The sequence below is a fragment of the Cryptomeria japonica genome, chromosome 2, assembly GCF_030272615.1.
Source record: "Cryptomeria japonica chromosome 2, Sugi_1.0, whole genome shotgun sequence".
NCBI classification, from domain to species: Eukaryota; Viridiplantae; Streptophyta; class Pinopsida; order Cupressales; family Cupressaceae; genus Cryptomeria; species Cryptomeria japonica.
Genome location: NC_081406.1, coordinates 87,142,923 through 87,164,190, shown reverse-complemented (window position 1 = coordinate 87,164,190; position 21,268 = coordinate 87,142,923). Strand labels below are relative to the sequence as shown.

The following is a 21,268-nucleotide window of genomic DNA, read 5'->3' as shown; positions in this document are numbered from 1 at the left end:
TAGTTTGGACAGCATTTAAGGTAATTTTGAATTTTATATCAGATTCTATAGGGTTTCAACCAGTTTGATGTGAATCAGAAATAATTTCTGCAATTGTGCATTCTTTAATAATTCAAATAGTTGCAGTGGTTCTTGATCAGTGAATTCCAATTTTCCACCAACTGCTTGACAAAATGCATGTGCACTAAAAGTTGAAGAATTTGCAAGTTTGAAAATTTTCGATAGGGACATTACATAAAACACTGATTTGCAGCCAACGGACTTCCTTAATCAAGTCCCAAGCCTTACATTTTGCCAAGGCCAATATCTCCTCTTTCATGGCCTTCTTTCGAGACTTTCTTTCCTTCAAAGTTAGAGCTTCCTTCACACAATTTGATTCACCAACAATACAAGTAAAAATATTAACACAATGGAAATTTAGTGAACTATGTCTATCAGGTGATTTTCGTTGCCTTGTATACCTTCTCATTGGTGTTAGAAAACCTACCTCATCATAATTCAATTCTTCCTTCAAAATTTCCCTCTAACCTTCCATCTTGGCATTCTTCCTCTCCATCCTCACTATTATGTCTACAAATTTGTTCATTTGCAGATGCATCTTCCAACTCTAGTTGTTTCAAAATGCATCTCGTTGCTCTCTTTTCCTTCGCTTGTTCATCCCTAAATAAAACTCTAAATTCCTTGAAAACATCTCCAAAACTTACACCCTTTTGCAATTTCAACATAACCTACGAAATTACATTTTTCAACTTCAAAATCCAATTTACATTGTTTTTCCTCAGATACATGAACAACGCCTCATAACTAAATTCTCTCAAATGTGTAACAATAGGCTTCTTACATGTTTACATCTTTATGGTGTCTTATCCTCAAGTAAAAAATAATACTTGCTTATCAAATAAAAAACAATACTTGCCACTTCAGCCCAAAACTTTTTTTGTAGCTCTACACTACTCAATAGGCTTTTGGCTCAATCCATCAAGATTGTGTTCATCTTTTTAGCTACCCATTTTATTGTAGTATTTACAATGGCATTCTCTACTTCACAAATTCCAATGTGTTTGCAAAATCCTTCAAATTCTTTAGAGAAAAACTCTCCACTATCATATTACCTTGTGAGTGTTACTTTCTTACCTATTTGATTCTCGACAAGTGCTTTAAACTCTTAAAGTTTAAAAAACCTGAAACTTCCCCCATAGAAAATATACCCAGGTTTTCTTAACTAAGACTTACCAATGGAGTACATATCCACATAACTGAAAACACTAATGTGAATCACTTCCAAAATCTCACTTGCTATACTGCTTCCTAACGCAAATTTCACCCCATTTCGCTTTCCAAACACACAATTTTCACAAAAGTCAAAACCAATAAAACAATCTAAAAATCCTTTCACCATATATTTACTTCCCATGATTTCAAGCATTCTTCACCTACAAAACCCAATCAATGGCATCACAACATACTTGATTCAATTCCAATTACATTGGCTGAATTGCACAAAAGTTGATACCTGATTTAACCATCACCAAATTTTCCATAGCCAACCTACTTACCCTTCTCATCAAAAGTAACATGCATTCCAAAATCAATAATCTTATAAATAGAAACAAGATTTCTTTCTAGACCTAGAATATGCAAAACATCCAAGAGTGTCTTCACTTTTCCATCAATGAATGACAAATTTACCTTTCCCTGGCCACCTATTCTGAGAGAGTTATTATCACCAAGGAAAACCTGTCATCAACTAAATCTTTTGCACTTAGAATAACACTCATTATGAGGAGTCATAGAAATGATACACCTAAGTCAATCAACCACGAGGCATCACCAATAATGTTAGCAAAAAATTTTTAAAAAAAATACTAATCTCATCATTGTCCAAGGAAGTCACACCCCCACCTGAATCGTAGCCTTCACCGAAATAAATAGCAATTAAACCTAGGTGGTAGCAGATAAATGAAGCGAAGCCCAACTAGTATTAGGGAAAAAATAATTATTTGAAAGAGGGCCAACTGGGGTTAGTCAAAGGCCAGCGCTCAGTCTTGAAGTGGTGCAACTCTTGTAAGGGCATTGGACCTTATGAAAAAGATGTGACTCCCCATCCAACTTTAAAGATATAAAGGGGAGAAGAAATCATTTGGCAAAGGAATCCATCAATCAATGAAAGACATTTATTGGGAACAGAAATCAAATGAGCAGATCAGAAATTCATGGAATAATAAATGAAAATCAGATCATCCATCAAGGAATGAAAGTATTCAATTTGGAATAGAAACTAATTGCAGCAAATAATAATATTCAGAAATATAATTCTTGGCAACCATTTGAAGATAAATCTATTAATTTATCAAGAGGTATTTTGTTAGCAATGATATAGCTAATTCCTTAAGCAATCAATTTTGAATTTAAGGAAGTGTCTTGCAAAGAGGAAGGACAGCCAGCCTTCCGAGTTCACAAGAGCTATAGGACTTGTCATTCTTCATATCAAGTATGTCAGCCCGAGATGGATGGACTAGAGATCTTGCCATGTTCGTGGGCTGGAAGGCCAAATGGACCCGTGCTCTTGGTCTTGGTTGAAGAGGACAGTCTTTCTAAGAGGAATTGGTCCACATATGGCTTTATCCACTCCATCAGGAGGAATAGACTTATCTCTAGACAAGCAAAGAAGCTAGTGGTGCTCTTCGACTTCACGGTCGTCATACTCTAGAGCTAAGTTGCCAATTCGGGTTTGGGCACCAATTTGGGTTCAAAGAACCAGTACGCCGGTACAGAAAAATTTTGAAAAGCATCATACAAAACCAAGATAAACTTGTAATCGTAGCATCATGATCATACCATAACAGCATCATATACATCAAGTTTAATATCAAAATGACAAAATATTCAAGTATCATTGTTTCAACTTTCAACAATTTAAAGTTTAATCATCAAATGGATTCTCTAATTAATCATCCTCATTCTCCTCCTCCTCATCCTGCTCATCATTGACATTGACATTAGATGAACCAATGCCAATGCCACTTGCACTATAAGTTTGCTCGCTATCTGAGTCATCAAATGCAACAAGCTGAGAAGTGAAAGCATCCAAATCAGTATGCTTTGGCTCTATATCCCACATCTTCGTTTCCCCTTGCCTTTAGTCATGTTTCTTGTGTGAAATGAGCCAAGTTAATGTTTTATACTCACTTTTAGGGTTATATTTTAATTTTTTATGTGGTGGATTTCAAAAAAAATTAAATTTTGCAAAAAAAACACAAATTTTTGGGCCATCAGACCCCCGGGTTTGACCTGGGTTCTACCTGGTCCAAACAAGGCCTGTGAATCACGGACCCTATCCGGACCACAGGCGAACTGGACCAGGACCGAACCGAACCAATACCAGGGGTCGAGGGGGGCGAACCCTACAGCTTAGCTCTAGAGTATTGGCAAACTCCAGCTTTACGATGGGATGTTGATCTTGAAGACGTGGCCCAGGTAGATGAGGAGGAGACACTGAGCAAATTGGTTGGGATTTTGTCGGATGAGATGGACCTGAACCATGACAATGGCAAAGACTCAAAGGAGGACTCTGATTTTGATGAAGTGTTAGGAAATGCAAATTAGGGGCAGCAATGTACTTTGTTTATTTATATTTTCATATTGTAATTGAAAATGAAACTATATGGCAGAAGTGTAGCCTTTGGGCATTTTTTATGTTATGTTTTTAATATGACATGCATATTGACAATGAAATCTGAATTATGAATGCATATTGAGTATTGACAATGAATTTTGAACACAAATGTTGTATGTTAAAACTTGGGGTTCTATAATGTTTTCATATGCATGCATCTATCCATGGGTTCTATAAATTTTCCCTATACTTTATATAGTCACCCCATTTGTTGTCCCCTAGCAGTCCCCAAAATTGGCAAAAAAAATCACCATCCTGAAAACACGTACCCCCATTCCATGTCATCCCCATCCCGAAAAACTCGAGGTAACTATTGATGTGTTTTTTATGAGGAAATCTCAAATTTCGCTCACCTTGACTTCTTCCTGACAACCCTACAACATAACAACATTTTGCAACTCTCCTCAATCCCAGGCCAACAATCAACCTCCTCCCATAAGCAAAGATTAATGACTAGGACCAAACTAAAAGACAACTACACACCTAAGCAAAGCATAAAATGGGGGTCCCCATCTACAATGGGGCGATGTGTGGAAACGTCACAACATCTAGCGTCACCTCAAATAAATGTTCCTAAACATTTCAAAGATAAAAACTCAATCCACACTTAGAACCTCCAAAAAATTCAACCCAACCTATCAAGTGATTAGGAAACATACTCAAAAAGGAAGAAGAATCCCAAACTGGATCAAGGCACTTAGTTTTTGATTACCTAGGTGTGTGCAAATGTATTCATTCCCACTCATAAGACCATTGTAACCCGTAGAATTTATTGTGATTAACTACGTGAGTTATCCAAATTCCAAAAGCATCCTAGATAGAGCCTCGCTGCCAATGAGCGTCTATAGCCCCGACGAGGTTATCGTTGTAATCTCACAAAGATTGCTCTGCTTCCGGTAAATTTTCATTTGGTAGTTGTAGAGATGTCCGCACTCCCAAAGCCAAGTATTTTGATATTTCATTTTCATTTCAATTTTTATTCTTCTTGATTTTTTCTTTTTTTCTGTTGGTATTGCTTTTTTTCCACATATTTTCCATGCATTGGCTCGTAAGCAAATGAAACCCACATGGGTTTGAGCATTGCAATGGCGCTGCAACAGGATTTAAGATTTTTCACTAGCCACGACTTTACCTAAGAAACCACAATGACTTAAAACAATTCATTAAATGTGTAAAATATAGTAATCGAAAGATTTCAGTATCTAGACACAATAAGTGATTCCCTTTTGAGTCAAGTACAAACACTAACCAAGTGATAAAACTGGAGAAGAATGACATCAGATTCTAAGGAATTTCATAAATAGTTATCTAGGAAATGGACCAGACATAAGATCCAAAATGTGCCAGTGCATGAGAAAACAACACAAACACCTTTGTCACAAACAAAGGCTCCCACTTAGGATGCCTAAACTAAAGCAAACTAAAACTCAAAGCAAGCTAAGCTAGAACAAACTAAGCTAAAGCAAACAAAACCAAACTAGACTACTTGAGCCACTTGATAATCTTGAGTCAAATGACCCAAGGCAAATCAATACCTTGGCTCAAAAACAACTAAACTAAAGGCACACAAAAAAGAAAACCTATCCTAAGACTATACTAAACTATATACAAGACTCCTAGAACGACTCAAAAGAGCGACATATATACACGACTTGACATGATTTCTCAAATTGTGCAGCAGGGGCATGGCAAAAGGAATTGTTCAGAGTCGGGCAAATTCGTCCCTATACTCCAAGAAGCAGGCTCTCACAATGCATCTCTCATACTCAAGCAAAACCTCATGCAAGATAAGAAGTTGTGGCAATTCATCAAGCCCATGGTCAATCCAAATGCAAGTTGTTTTTCCTAACCCCCCATAATCATATACATAATTTTCAAAACGAGGATTAAGAGCAAGGATAGAGACAACCTAGCGTGCTTCATGCTCAAATGGCGAGTCTTGTGTGCTCTCCACCATCACATCATAAGAAGAAAGATTATCAACTGCTTCAAGAGGTTGCCATTGGTGATGCATCACTCCACGCGCATTTATGATTTGTTGATTCTCTCTCATTTGTTCTTTTTGAAATAAACCAGGCGCCCCTTTGAATAGCTCAACATCCTCTACTTCTGTAATAACATCTTGTTCATCTCTTTGCATTAAACCACGCATCCTTATGAAACTCCATAAGCATATCTTCAAAAATTAGGGACTCCTTGATAGGTTGATCATTAAAATTTTCCTTTAGTTGATCCTCAAATACAATCTTTGTTGGTATCTCGTCCTTAAGCAATATCTTGAGAGGTCAAAATTGATGGTGAATCATATTACTTGCAACAACTTGTTTGTCTTCCAAAAATTTTGACAATGATTCCTCTTGTACTTCCTCCATGAGATCTTTCAGCGCCCCTTCAAATAGAATTGTAGTAATGATGTCTTTCAGCACCCCCTCAAATTGTTCTTCATAGTTGGGCGCACTTATGATAACTTGTAGCTATTCGTTCAACATATCCATATGATTGTCTTTCTCTCTAAGGATGCATGAAATTTCTTGCAATTCATTCTCAAGAATCTCCTTATATAGCAAGAATAAAAATTCATCAAGGACTACCTCTTTCTACAATGGACTTTCCTCCTTGAGGGCTAATCCAACACATTGATCTCTAATAGCTTGAGCATCTTTCATTGCTTTCTCATCCCCAATTTTAACAGATGCTTCCTTCTTCAATATAAGGTATGCAAATTTGCTCTCAACTGTACTGCGCTAATTGTTATGCTCGATTTTGCTATCCTCACTATTGGATACTGTAGTAATACCTTCTCCTTTTGATGCTAAGTTGATTAGTTGAAGGTGAGCATTTTGCGACTTTTCTAGTGTACATCTTTGATGATTCTTCCAAAATTAACTACACTCTAGCTTGGTAGATAGCCTCGCTACATGATGAACGTGTGAATTCTAAATGAGTTGTGTTGTGAATCCGGCACCAACAAGGGAACAAAATATCTTCTACGCACAAATCCTTCTCAATACTTAACCCTTTCTGCTTTTGAGAGTACAACCGGCTCATGTACCTCTGAAAAGGAAATTTTCCCTTACAATGCTAATTCCATCCTTGACAAAAACGTTAAACAATGCATCTCATTGTGTTTGCCAATGTTATGAATTCTACAGTTATTACTTGATGCAAATTCGGACAGACTTCGTGGATGTAGTTGTGAATTCAACGTCCACCAAAGTCGAAGAATATCAATTTGTTGATCATCTTTGCCATACAAATCATGAAACTATTGTCCATCCATTGAGAAATCTTTCTTTTGAATTTTCTGATTTTTTGAAATTTCACTTCTTTTTTTTTATTTTTTTCTTTTTTTGGGCTTTTCAACATCAAAGAGATCTAGCAAATCTCGAATTTAGCTTTGAAATCTCATGTTGGTTCCATCTGCAGATGATACAAACATTGAATGTCTTCCCTTTTTTGCAAATCCAGTTGATAGTCCAACGATCACCTTCCTTTCTTGTGCAAATTCTATTGGTGACTGCTTCAAAATATGACTTGATAAGCTCCGGCATCAATTGTTCATGCATTCATTCAAGTGCTCATTCATTATCATGCCCTCCTAGTGCCAATTTTGTTGATGTATTTTTTATGACACCCTACAACACAAAATAAAATACCGATTATCTTATCCTCTCTTGAACAAAGACCTCTCGAATGATAAGCTATGTGATCAAATGAGGTGACTCCAAGGTTCCTAATACATACAAGCGACTTTATGTGGGATAAACTCAATGTGTTGATGTGATTTACCGGAATCACAAGGAGACTTACGTTTATAAAATACAACTAGAACATGAATCCTAATTGAATTGAGAAAAAAGGGCAAAAGGATAAAGGGTTGAGAAATACTACGCTACTCCTAAGATCAATGATGACAATGAATGTTACTTAGATAGACAAACTCCCTCAAACCAAGGTTTGCTTAGCTATGATCACAACAACTACACAAACTTGATGCAATGTTCTAAGGAAATGGAAAATTTTCATATTGCGAATACATCACCCAAATACCCAATGATGGCGCAACTTGAATAATTATCCACAATCGAACTTAGCACAAAAAGTATGAACCAAGGGATTCATCACAACATATTCATAAGCATCCACCATAATCAATGAACTTTAATTAACTTTGAGAAGTAACAAGAAACCATGCAAATGTAGAAACACAACAAATACATCCACCAAAACTTCAATGAAAGTATTGAATTGATTTCAACATAACTTGGCAACAATTACAAGCTTCCCTGTCCTATTATACTCTATTTCTGATATCTAATTATGAACATCTAATTATTGACTAGCCACTATTAACCTTTACAAATGAGGAGAATGAGCCTTATATAGAGAGCTCATTACATTTCAACGGCTCAAATCGATTCACGAATCAATGGCCAGGATCACAAGATGAAACCCTAATTAGGGTTTGTTACAACAAACTTCCTTCTGGCCGATGAAATAATTACATTATTTGGGACATGTCCATCTTTGAGTTCTCACCAATAGGAATTGAGGTTATGTACATTAAACAATATTCAATGTAGTGCCACATGTCACATGTGTAGTTGTCTTCTTCGTAGGATAAGTCAGGTTCAATGTATTTGGATGTGCTGACTTGTCACAATTTGATTGGCTGGATGATGACTGGATTCCACCTCATCACTCCTCATGTAGATAATCACAACATATTTGTGATTGAGGCATATCTCTTGATATTCAACATTACTAAGCCCTTTTGACCAATTGTGATGTTGATTGGGATAGATCATATTCCCAAATTGCATCATCTTAGTGATCAAGTCTAACTTTGAATAACTCTTCTGAAACTATCTTTTGCCTTGATCACACTTGCATTTTCATCTCCATACTTGGGAATTTTCCTTTATGATGTTTGATGTAGACTTTGTGATGTTATGCTCAATCTTGATCTTCCTTTTGCCTATGCTTGATTGTCATGTGCAAGTTCATCCTCTTGCTTAGGAATCTTCTTTCTAGTGATGCTTTTCATCCTGAATTTTCTTATCCCGGCTCTCTTCATTGAGATTCCTTCGTTGTTGTACTATCAATGATTCTTGGACTTCTAGAGAAATTTCAAGATTGTAAAATATTTTCCTTTGCAATGTTTAAATGGTGAAGTGTATCTGTTGACCTCCTCCTTTGAATGGTTTGACTCTTGATATCATTGTGTAGCCTTTTCAGAGTCTTTGCCTTGGCGAAGTCCTTTGTTGTGTCTTCATCCTCCTGAATTCGATCCATTTGGAAAATGAAAACCTTCCTTCCTTGCCTTAAAGTCTTGATCCTTGATGATATAATGCTCTCTTTCTTGCAATGTTAATGAATGTTAGAATGCTCTTTTCCACGCCAAACAACCTTCTTGAATCACTTGACCCTTCACTCAATGTTGTGAAGTCTTTCCCTGCTATCCACTTGCAAACCTTGTGATGTCCTCTCCAAGTTTGCTGCCCTTTCTTCATGCTTCACCTATGCATCCAACCTGAAAAGCAAAGACATTTTGCATTATACAACAGACCCCTTAAAACCCTTTCAACAACAAAAATCCAGAAATGCACTTTTGCTGTGCGAAAATGTATAATTCTGAATCTGATTGCCCTCCAAGTGTAGATTAATTTGCTTCTCCCTTGCAAGAAGCGATTTGTACTTTGATCTTTGATCAGCCCTCTCCTTCCCAAAATTACGATTCTACTTTGAACTTCGCTTCTCAATGCTTGACAAGATTCGATTGAGTATTGTATTCCAATTTCCACTTATGCTAGTTGAGATTTTGAAAATACTTCTTCTTTGATGCGAATTTGGAATGCTCTCTCCTTGATGCGAATTTGTTTAGGCAGGTTCGAATTTGATTTGGAATGAAGCACCTTCATTCACTTTATATGTCTTGCTTCAAGAATCGCACCCCTTCACTATCTTTCCCTTAGGCCGACTTTGCTTTAAAAAAACTTTTATTTTGCCAATAGAATTTGCATCCCTTGGTTAATGATGAAGTCGGCATTCTTTCTCTTTCCCTTGCGATTTTTGTAATCAATTAATGTGTACCGCTTGCACATGGAGAGTGGAAATTCAATACCAAGGAGGATTTAGCTTTATTCAAATTCAATCTTAACTCACTTTAAATCGCACAAAATGGAGAGTGGAAATTTGATAGCAAGGAGGAAGCTTTTGGTTTTTGCACAAGTTCAACTTTAATCACCTTCAAACTGCACAAAAATAGGAGTGGAAAATCACTACCTAGGAGGAAGGTGTGGAAATTTCACGTGCACTAGGAAAATTTCATCTTTAAAAAATTCATCAAACATTGGAGTGGAAATTCACCACGCACGTGGAAGGAGTGGAAATCACCACGCACGAGGAAGATTTTGATTTCTTTGTTTAAATTTTGCTCAAGGCTTGATCTAGAAATGAGAGTGGAAAATTGCACTCTACTAGGAAGGTTTTGTTTTTGTGCCTTAAAATTTTATCTTCTTCCATTCATCATTCAATTTAGCAATGGTGGACAATCGCCAAGTAGGAGGAAAGAGCGGAAAATGACCACGCACAAAGGAAGATTTTGATTTCCATGTTTTTCCACCTTCCTTGTTCCATTTTTTACTTGTACTGCTCATCTTTGCTTGAAGAGTGGAAATTCAACCTCTAGGAGGAAGGAGTGGAAACTAACCACGCACGAGGAAGATTTTGATTTCCACGTTTTTTGACCTTCCTCGTTCCAAATTAACTAGCAAATTTCATCCAGAGTGGAAAATTGACCTCTAGGAGGAAGATTTCTCCTTCACTCAATCTTTTCTTTAAAATTTATCAATTACACAAGGGTGGAAAATCATCTAACACAAGTAAGGAGTTGAAATTCTCACCTAGGAGGAAGATTTAGTTTTCATCAAATTTTGCCTTGTAGATTTCCTTTTGGAGTGGAAAATCGATCTCCACTAGGAAGATTTCATTTCCCTCATGTTTTGCACTCAGTTACCAGGAGTGGAAATTTGACATGTAGAAGGAAATTTCCAATTTTATTGCCAACTAAACTCCATCGCTCAACTCTTGATTTCATCAACCCTCAGAGGGTGGAAAAAACGAACGCAAGGAGGAAAGGAGGAAATCCCAAATTTCGCTCACCTTGACTTCTTCTTGACAACCCTACAACATGACAACATTTTGCAACTCTCCTCAATCCCGGACTAACAACCAAGCTCCTCCCATAAGCAAAGATTAACAACTAGGACTGAACTAAAAGACGACTAAACACCTAAGCAAAGCAAAGAATGGGGGTCCCCATCTGCAATGGGGCAATGTGTGAAAATGACACAACAGTAACATAGAGTAATACTGAGTTGAGATAAAGTGCCATCAATTGTATGTCAAAATTGGCATTTGGCATTGATCAATGAGGAAGTATCATACTATCAAATGTATTTAGTTCTACAATTCTGTATATTTCTTTAAAAAAATTGTATATATATACATGTACGGATGTACCCAAGGGCAAAAAAATTGCTCGTACCCACATACCAGGTCCTCATACCCATACTCGTACCAGCAACTTAGATGGAAATTAATCCAGAAAACTAGAAGCTTAATTGCCCTAGCACTTTAGATTGTGTAATCCAAATTACAGTTAACTTCCTTGTTTCAATTCAATTAGCAAAATATTATGGAAGAACGTGAAATCATGCACAATTGATAGTACACATGAGACACGAGATTTAACCTAGAAAACCCTTTTGACAAAAACCCAACAAAAGAGAGCAAACAATTGTATTAGTCTATCAAAGCAACATCCAAATACAATATGTCTCCTTATTCCACCTTCCTCAATCTACAAACTTGCAGTGTACAACCTCCACACACTCACAGCATCATCACATTATTAGGCATCAATGAAGCATCATCCTAGTCTATTCCATATCCCAAACTGGATGTAAACAAGGAAGTTTGACTAACTCAACATCCTAACCATTTGTAGAATGTCACCATCACCTGCCACACATCGCTCACACAAGGAATCTCCACAACAGGCAACATACTCATCAGTCTAGACAATCCCACTATAACCAAGTTATAAGTTGTTGACTAAAACACCTGCTGACGCTTAAACAGTCTTCTGCTGTAGCATCAAGACCAAATCATGGCTTGCTAGACAGAGACTTCACGTTAATGAACTGCAATATTCCAAAGCACCTACCAAAAAATCTGCCTATCCTTTGTTGCCAGTCCATACACTCTTAACAATGATGCACATACTTCAGCACTACTGCACATACTCCAACAATGCAACACATACTTTAGCACTACTACACATACTCCAATATACCACAAAGTCTAACTCTTACCACATTTTACCACAGAGGCTTCCAACATTGATCTATAGTCTACAAACAAACTCTTACATAATTAGTCCCAACATTTTTCTCACTTAGGAACTCTCCTATAGATGAATAGCACACCAAAGTTCCAACATTTAGAACATTTAACAAGTTATGGAGGATCTCAAGAAAAACTATAGAAGCAAATGAATAAATACGCTAGGAATTTGAAGAGACAATAAACTATATTTTACAAGCATGCTTTACATAAAAAAAATTCTATTTAGAGTAAAACAAATTTGAACTTCCATCTACATCAAAACAATTCACTAGACCTTACCGCAGTTACAGCAGCTTCAGCGCCTTTGTTTCCAACTTTACCACCAGCTCTGTCCATGGCCTACAAAACCCATAATGAGTTAAAAATCTGATAATCTCCCCTCTCAATGCAACCATAGACATAAGCCAAATGGTAGTGCCCAAAATTGGATAAGTTTGTTGAAGAAAATAACTAGAAAATCAATAGGGCCTCCAAAATTCATAATATTTATTATACTATTTTACACATTGAAGACAGAAAAGTGCTAATTTTTTCCTGAAATATATGCATATTCAAATTTCACATCAGATTCAAAGTTCTGTTCAACTAGTGGCACCCTTGAGGGAACACTGAAGCACAGAGAGCTTTGCAAAGTTCTCTATCAGAACCAATACTTTAAGCATGCTGAAGGTCTGATGTTGCAAAATCAGATAGTACAATTACCTGTTCCATTGTATCGCAGGTTAGGACACCCAATATACATGGTACACCTACAATAGTAACAAAGAGTCAACAACTGTACTCAATCTCACCAGTTACATGAAAAGCTCACTATTCAACTCATAAGTTAACACTACTTTTATATAATCTGCTTATATAATTAGAATTTAATTAATCATGGATGAATAAAGACCAATCCAAACAAAATTTACATATAATATCGCCAAATGAGACACTTTCCATTTAGTGCCCCACAGAAAATAATTAGTAGGAATACATCTGGCTTTAGAAAAACCCCCCATACTTGCTCTGAAGACTTGCATATGCAAATAGCTTGACAAATGACTCATTCAATGAAGAGCAAAGATCTAATTCTCATAAAAACTGAAAATATTACTTTGTCACAACTAATGTGAGAGGAATCAAGGATGAATTGACAAATAAGATTGTATTTTAATTCAGTATAGGAAATGGTTGGTTAAGAGCCAAATCAGGCTAACAGAAAAGAGTTTTGGAATCCCAAAGAACTCCTGATGGTCCCATAAATGACAACATGCACAAAAAGTTGCAAATGTAAATACCTTAACCAAAACTATAGGAAGGGTTGAAAAATTATACATTTAATATAGAGCAAAGAAATTATTCTCATCAAAGCTGATTCGTATGTGATCACAACTATATCTGAAGGGAATCAAGGGTAAATTAACATATGAGGTAGTATTTTTACTTCAGCTTGGGAAGTGGTTCATTATATTTTTTGCCTTACGACTCACCCAATTCTACAAGCTCCTTCGCCACCATGCACAATTTGCCTATCACATCATCCCATGGGGCCATCTAATAACTCCTCTCATTGTAAGAGGCCTTGCAACTATGTGCCAACATCCTCTTGAAAACCCCACTTCGAAATCATAATGTAAGGTTACTCTCATTCACCCTTAAGATCCATGCAGAACACCCAACTTTGAGCTTGGGAGTTGGGACTATTATCTTTTATGCTTAGGTGCAATGTCCCAAATATCCAAGACCCCCTATGAGATTAATAAACTTCAAGCCTTAGACGACAAGATATTCTAGCAACATTTGTAGGAGTCTTGAGGAGTGTTCCAAACCAAGTTCATCATCCATATTTCTCTTTGATTAGTCCTATGTTTGTGTTCAATAAATAGTTTTTCAAGAAGGCTTCTTCAAACTTTCATCATTTATGTATTCTTTACAATTATTATTTTAATACAGTGAAGTTATTTCCTTCCATTTCAATTAATTATGTGTTCTCCTTGTTCACTTAGCTTAAAATTTAAATTGCTTTCCTAAACTCCATTTTTTGTGCAAATTGTTCGGTTCTACATATCAATTGGGGCAAATGCAAATAGGAAGAGATTGAAAATGTTGAAGGCATCTAGAGCATGGATCAACTTGAAAATTAATGTCATAATTTTGAGGCTAATACCAAAGAAAATGTGTGATGTCCCAATTTATAAGTACAAAAATGTCCAGGTAAACCTTCCAATTTTCATCAAGATCTCAAGATTTCTCACGTTGTCATACCTTCACTTTGTTCCCACCTTGCTCTGCTTGTTAAGTTGCAAACCTTGCTTAGAAATTTGCCCACTTTTATGTGCCCACATCCTCAAAAGTCTATATCATATTTTATTTCCTATTAGAAATATGGCCCCTTGACAAACCCTACTCCCCACAACCTCATCCCCATAGATCCTCGTCACATTTTGTTCCCCCAAAGAAATGCACACCTCATGTGTAAGTCGAAAAATCACCCTATTTGCCACACCCTCACATCCCCAAAAGTTTGCTTCCTATTTGATTCCTTTTGCAAATTTGCAGAAGTTACATGCACTTTTGCAATTCCACAAACTTCTTGCCTCCTACCGCCTTTTGCTTTCCCATAAATTGTCACCTTCCTAGCCTCCTTGCAAGATTGTAGCATTTCCCTTTCCTCCAAGAACTTCCCCATCCTTGACATGCTTTTCTCTCAAATTCCATGAGTATCCATGCTTCAGCCTTTCCAAAATTTCCTTATTGTCTACACATATGCATCACCCCCACTTTCCTATTTCCCCCACAACTCGAGACTTTTGCCTTTCCATTTCCAGCATCATTTTTCTTCAATTTCTGCACCCTACTTTTCAATCTCCCCTCTTCCACAAGCTTCTAGAGTTCAGTTTCCCTCGCACTCCATTCGAAGAAATTGGTCACCCCTGACCCTAATCCCAAACGGTATCGAATACCCCAAGTCTCTGTAAATGATGTTCAATTTACATTCAATATGCAAGTTATATTCTATATTTTTCTTGTTCTATATATTACTGAATTAACATATGAATCTGACTATCTTCTTTTGTGTGGCAGGTGAGAGGAGCATTTATAAATTTCAATATCCATTCTCACACATACCACTTGACATATATAGCGGGCTGGGTATGATCAAGCGATGCCTTGACCGACCATGTCTTTTGGACATGGCCGATCAAGACATCACTTGATCGTGCCCCTCTGCTATAACAATAGTACATGGCATTTATTAACCAAGCCGTGTATGTTTATATTTCAACACTCGATAACCATCGATGTATACCAATCGGTGTATGATTATATTTAACACTTTGAAGGCTTGCCTTAACACCCGATATCAATCGGTGTGTTTTTATTATACCACCCGATAACAATCGGTGCAAGCATAAATTAACATCGATACTAATTGATGTTCGGTCTACCTGATAATCATTAAATCGGATTTGCAATGGTTAACCCGATTTGATAATCGGTAAATGCAAATAGTGTTATAGATTATCAAATCGGGATTCTATAATAATGAATAGTTAAGCATCATATACAAATAAAGAATGTTTATCAATTGAGGGCTTGAGGTTATTCATTTTAATAATCGATATGATAAATGATTGAATGAGAGACTTCATTTATCTCTCATTCAATCATTTATCTTACCGAAGCTATTTATGCATTAACAGTCTCAACCTTCACTATATCACAAGCTCCCAAACTTTTCCCTACCAACATACCTTAAAGATATCTAATATTCTAAAACCCTAAACCCAAATTGCACTCCATCACTCTCAAGTATGCAAACTTTCGGTTTTCCCTTCATCGTTGTAGTATCAAGTATCCCACATCCTTGATCTCCAATCTTTGACCCATATCAATATTGGACATGTCAAACTTGGATCCCCAACTTCCCGCTCCCTTGTCGAACCCAAGACCCTTTTCATCCCTTACACTCAAATGGCACTTGACATCCCATTCTCCAACTCTCGACCATCAAACCTTTCCATACCTCACTCCTAAGCTACATGGACTATTTAGTAACTCTACTCACTGCTCCCTCACACATTGAGTATCTCCAGAGACACCTCCTATATCAAGTATCTTCAAAGCCCAATCCCTGCTCGCTCTTGCATTGTGTATTTCTAAATACCAAGCCCTACTCCTTCATGTGTTAGGAGTCTCCAAAGCCCAATCTTACCATAGCATCTATGTATGTCTCCTAAACGATTCTCTTACCAAGCATCTATGTATGTCTCCTAAATGATTTTCTTACCATAGCGTCTATGTATGTCTCCTAAACGATTCTCTTACCATAGCATCTACGTATGTCTATTATCAGGTTGAAGAGATAAAGATGTTGTTTATTAAACATAATTACTCCCAAACATTCAAGGACAATTAAAATAAATTCCAAAAGAAAAATATTGACCAGAATAGTTTATAATAAAAGGAAGCAATAAATCAATGAAAATGACAAATATGTAACATGTTAAACTATCAACCTGAATTCAAACCAGCTGAAAGGACTCCTGATGATGCAGAATTCACCACAGCTTCATAGTGTGTAGTAGCACCTCTTACCTGAATAAGCCATAAGTCAATCTCATTTATTTTGAACACAGAATTGAATGCATAGATAATATATATTTAATGAAGAAATATAGAGAAACCATAAATACAGCTATTTACACATATACAACTGCATGCATGCATATTGTGTGAAGGAAGTTAATGTAACATTCACCCTTACTGATGGATATTTAAGCTCTGAGATTCTAAATAACTACAAATTTAAAAATTTAGAAAATACATTCAAGACCCAGAACTTTACACTTTTCATCCTATTCACATCCAATGTTCTATATTTAGTATTTGCTAATCAACCATTTCTATAAAACTAAACATAACTGCAACTTTTCCATACAACAATCAATCAACTTATCTCAAATTTAGAGCAAAAGTCTGCATGCCCTGAAGGATAACATTAAAATTGTTCCAAGAAACCATCTGGCTTTTAAACTTCTAGAAAGTAAGAGGCTTTCCACCAATGTACCTTTAAACGTGACAGATGCAATTCTAGCACTTCAGTTGTTAGAGATGAAAAATGAATAGAGATAAGCTTAAGAAAGAGCATTCATGGATCCCTCCAAAGACACCTTGAAATTTCAAAGAGAATAAACTTCTAAAATGTAACCCCGAACAGGCTCACGATGGAGAGTTATTTCTGCCTTTAAAGGGAACAAAGAAAATTGATTCTTCGAGCAGATTAATGAAACATCTAATAATGTGACTGAAGCCCTAGCAAGCAAACAAAGAATGCAGAGGGAGTTCACATTATCTAAATTTGTCCACAAATTTAATTTGTGGAATATTTTTTTGTAGCAAGTTCTGAAATTGTAAATATATTACCATACTTTTTATAATAATTTTAAATTGTCCATAGCAAGAAAAATATGCTGATATTCTCTTAGGCTAATTTTAAGCAACATGCATGGGAAAAAGCAAATACAGCATCAAACTTATGACTAACCAAGTTTCCTATAAAAGATGCAAAGAACATTGACATTAAAAGCAAATCCAATCATTAAACTTATGTCTAACCTTGTTTCCAATCAAGACAAACAGAACCTAACATACACATAAGGCAAATACAATCACTGGTTCTCCAATCTAATGAGCAAAAAGAAATTAAAATGGTGAGAAAGATCTATACCACAGCTCCAATGCATATTACTGCATGATACTTCCCTGACTTTGCCACAGTTTGTGCAACCAAGGGGATCTCAAAGCTTCCTGGCACCCAGATCACCTGTTCAACAAGGCATCGTACATATTGATAAGCTAAGGAAATGCATCTCCTGGCACAGGATCATAGATTGAGGCTTAATGATTTAAGTCTGCCAGCAGAGCAACAGAACTTCATAACATATTATTATAAATGGACTCTATTTGCAACAAGCCCAAATTATTGCATAAACTAAAGTTTGTTGTCTTTTGGAAAACAGCAATTTGTTCAACAAGAGGAAATTTATGATTGTTTGCAATAGCCTGCACAGATAATGTGCCAAAAATAAAATAATAAAACAGTAGATATAAAATATTGGCAATCATCTAAGCACACTAATTTGAAACAACTTTATACGTGTTCGACTTAATAACTGATGATTGTCCATTTCAAAGCAGAATTTAGTGTTTACATACAAAACTATAATTCGACTGGACCTAACTTACATCAATATCTTCTTCTCTGACAGAATGTCTTCTAAAACCTTCCAAAGCACCCTCAACAAGAGGTTTGGTTATAATATCATTGAAACGAGCAGCAACCTAGCAGAACCAACAAAAGCCATCAAAGATTAGGAAATTGAAATGCCAAAGTATAAAACATCGGTAGCTTTTACACAGCACCACTCCCATCCCATATAATATTTTAGAATAGAACAAAAAGATCAGATGACACAACAGAATTACCACAACAAAACGAAGGCCCTCTGGTTTTGTAATGGATCCTGTTAGCTGTCGAACAGTAGCGTAGACAGTCAACGTATTAGATTTTCTCCAACAATTTGCATTGCTGACAGAAACTGACTGTAGTGGAGTAGCTGCAATCAAGAATGCTAAAAAATTAAATGATAAAAAATGATTCTGATGTTATTATTTAGTGAGTTAAAACACAAATACTATGTGCATATACTGAAAAGTGTGCTTTGCTATTGCTGGTTTTTGGACATGACATACAAATAGTATTATGTATGAAAACTAGAAAATTATGCACTTAGCATTAATGGCATTCCATCACTAATTTCTAACATAACAACTAATCACATCTCTTGAACTCCTCCCAACCCATAAAGACTTTCATAGTTTTACGATAACTGTACTATAAGTCATAGACTCATAAGCAGACTCTACGCCCTACTGATCATTTGTTATAAAATGCACCACCAACCTAGCATGACTGTTAGGTATCAAGACTCAAAAAGTAAAAGAACACTCTATAGTATCAAGAGACCTTTACAAACACACAAGGAACCGTCCTTACAGTGTATCAATGCAACTTGCAAATAAAATATATGGCTAAGATGATAGACACACATCCCCCTTGCATTCTTAAGAGACTTAACCAGACCACTAAAATATTGCCAAAAACTCCATGGCGAAGTCCTAAAGACTACTTCACCAGATGTAATGGAAATTTCTATGGTTCCATTATAAAAGGTGATGAGGATAGTGTTGTTTATAATTAGGGCTTGGCGGATTCCAATTGCCTTGGGCAACATTGGAATCCGCCTAAGGGGGCCAACCCCTTCTCCAATATATAGGGCCAGGCCCTATACCCTTCGGCTACTCCAAAAGGTCTCCACGCTACACCTTGATAGGGCCGACCCTATCCTCTACAAACAAAAGAAATTAAATAAATTAATTTACAAATTAAAAGGGTAAAGCCGACTTGATTAGAGGGTTTGCTCTCCTATAAATAAAGCATACACTCCTCACAATGGCAATCAATGCAGTTCAAGTAAAATGCGAAATACAAATGCAAGATAGCGAATTCCTTTGTGAGAAGCAGAATATAGCGAACTTCTTGGTGAACAGCAAATCACAGCGAAATCCATTCATACACAGCAGATCACAGCGAACTCCATTCATACACAGCAGATTACCAGTTAGGTTACAGCGAACTCCATTTATGTGCAGCAGATCACCAATTAGATCACAGCAGACAGCAAGTTATCATTAAAACAGTGATCTCCATTGGAGGCTCAAGCAAAGGACTGTGATCTAGTTGGAAGGTGCAATTAACCCTTGTTATGCACAGCAAGACAAGGTAGAAGGGCTGCAAATCATGATCACTGCCAGCAAGCTAGTTGTGTAACATTCTGTATCATCTTCCTTGTGACTGCAACCTCTATACTCCAGATAAGTGTGTAATTATCAATTGAATCTAAAACCATAATCAGATCTGAGGATCTTTTCTGGCTGGGTTTTTCCTCCTAGGAGGTTTTCCCAGGGTATCTTTGTCTTGTCTTTATGCATTCATTTCTTACTATGCTTAAATCTGGAAAACAATAAATCTAATTAAACCTAATTAGTAACAAATTCTGATTTTCTAAGTGTTATCTAATCTGAAAGTACTAAAATTAACATGGTATCAGAGCTATAGGTTAGATCAAACTTCAGATTTAGAATTCAATACTCCTTTATTTCCAGATTGTTGTCGCATTTGCAGGCCAGGTCAATGGGGCTGAAAGTTGAAGATAGGCTTGATGGGAATCTCAATTTTACTGCATGGAAAGTTCGAATCAAGTTGGTTCTAAAGGAAGAAGATCTTCTCCAATTCATAGAAGCGAAAGAGCTAACTGAGCCTACGGATGCAGCCGAGCTAAAACAATTCAAAAAGGATGTTGTCAAGGCCAGAAAGATTCTCATTGATTCAGTCAAAGACCACCTAGTCACCTCTATTGCCTCATTTACCACTACAAGGGAAATGTTCAGCCATCTACAAGGTACTGTTGATGTGTTTTTTATGCACATGCAAACACAGAATAAAATACCGAAATATCTTATCCTCTCTTGAACAAAGGTCCCGACTGCTGAAGATCTCGCTGAAGGATCAGTCGGAGTAACTCCAAGGTTCTGTTATGTAGGATCTCTACATGTGGATAAGCTCTCTGTGGTATGATGTGATTTTGCTGGAATCACAAGGGGACTTACACTTGACGACCTAAACGTCTAATTTGCTGGAATCACAGGTCCTATTAACTAACTGGAAGACAAACAAATGACAAAAGATGCAGGGTTCAGGACGTCTACTCTACTACCTAGAATGCGAGAAGATGGATGAACGACTGGGTGGAGTCCTACTGGGTTGGGTCTCACCACCAAGTTGAACAATTCAACACCAACTCAGTGCGATCTTCTGGGGGATACTTCAAATATATTCAAATCGGACACCATCAAATACTGATCATCATTCAAGTTAATGCATGAACAATAGATGTGTGACGACTTGAGATTAAGCTCATTTTATGCCAGTTGACCACGCAGGGTGCACTTACAATCAATAAGAGGTTAGTGGTATGGATTATACGGATTCCACACAGGTACATTCAACGACTTCTTTCATTCAATTTAATTATCTATCATCTAAAATGAAGATTCAACAAGAGACCATGCATA

The 21,268-nt window shown here is 36.6% G+C and overlaps 1 protein-coding gene across 2 annotated transcripts in view; it reads right to left on the bottom strand.

Moving 5' to 3' along the window:
• LOC131078815 (6,7-dimethyl-8-ribityllumazine synthase, chloroplastic) overlaps window positions 1–21,268 on the bottom strand; it is a 46,118-nt gene that overhangs the window by 8,018 nt on the left and 16,832 nt on the right. The window contains exons 2-7 of one of the 2 annotated variants that reach the window (XM_058016591.2): window positions 18,563–18,690; window positions 18,320–18,415; window positions 17,802–17,897; window positions 16,591–16,669; window positions 12,791–12,837; window positions 12,368–12,427 (exon numbers count right to left, since the gene is read on the bottom strand). In XM_058016591.2, the coding sequence (XP_057872574.2) occupies window positions 12,368–12,427; window positions 12,791–12,837; window positions 16,591–16,669; window positions 17,802–17,897; window positions 18,320–18,415; window positions 18,563–18,690 (506 nt within the window). Of the gene's footprint in view, window positions 1–12,367; window positions 12,428–12,790; window positions 12,838–16,590; window positions 16,670–17,801; window positions 17,898–18,319; window positions 18,416–18,559; window positions 18,691–21,268 lie in introns of both variants that reach the window. The other variant, XM_058016589.2, reaches the window with a different exon arrangement.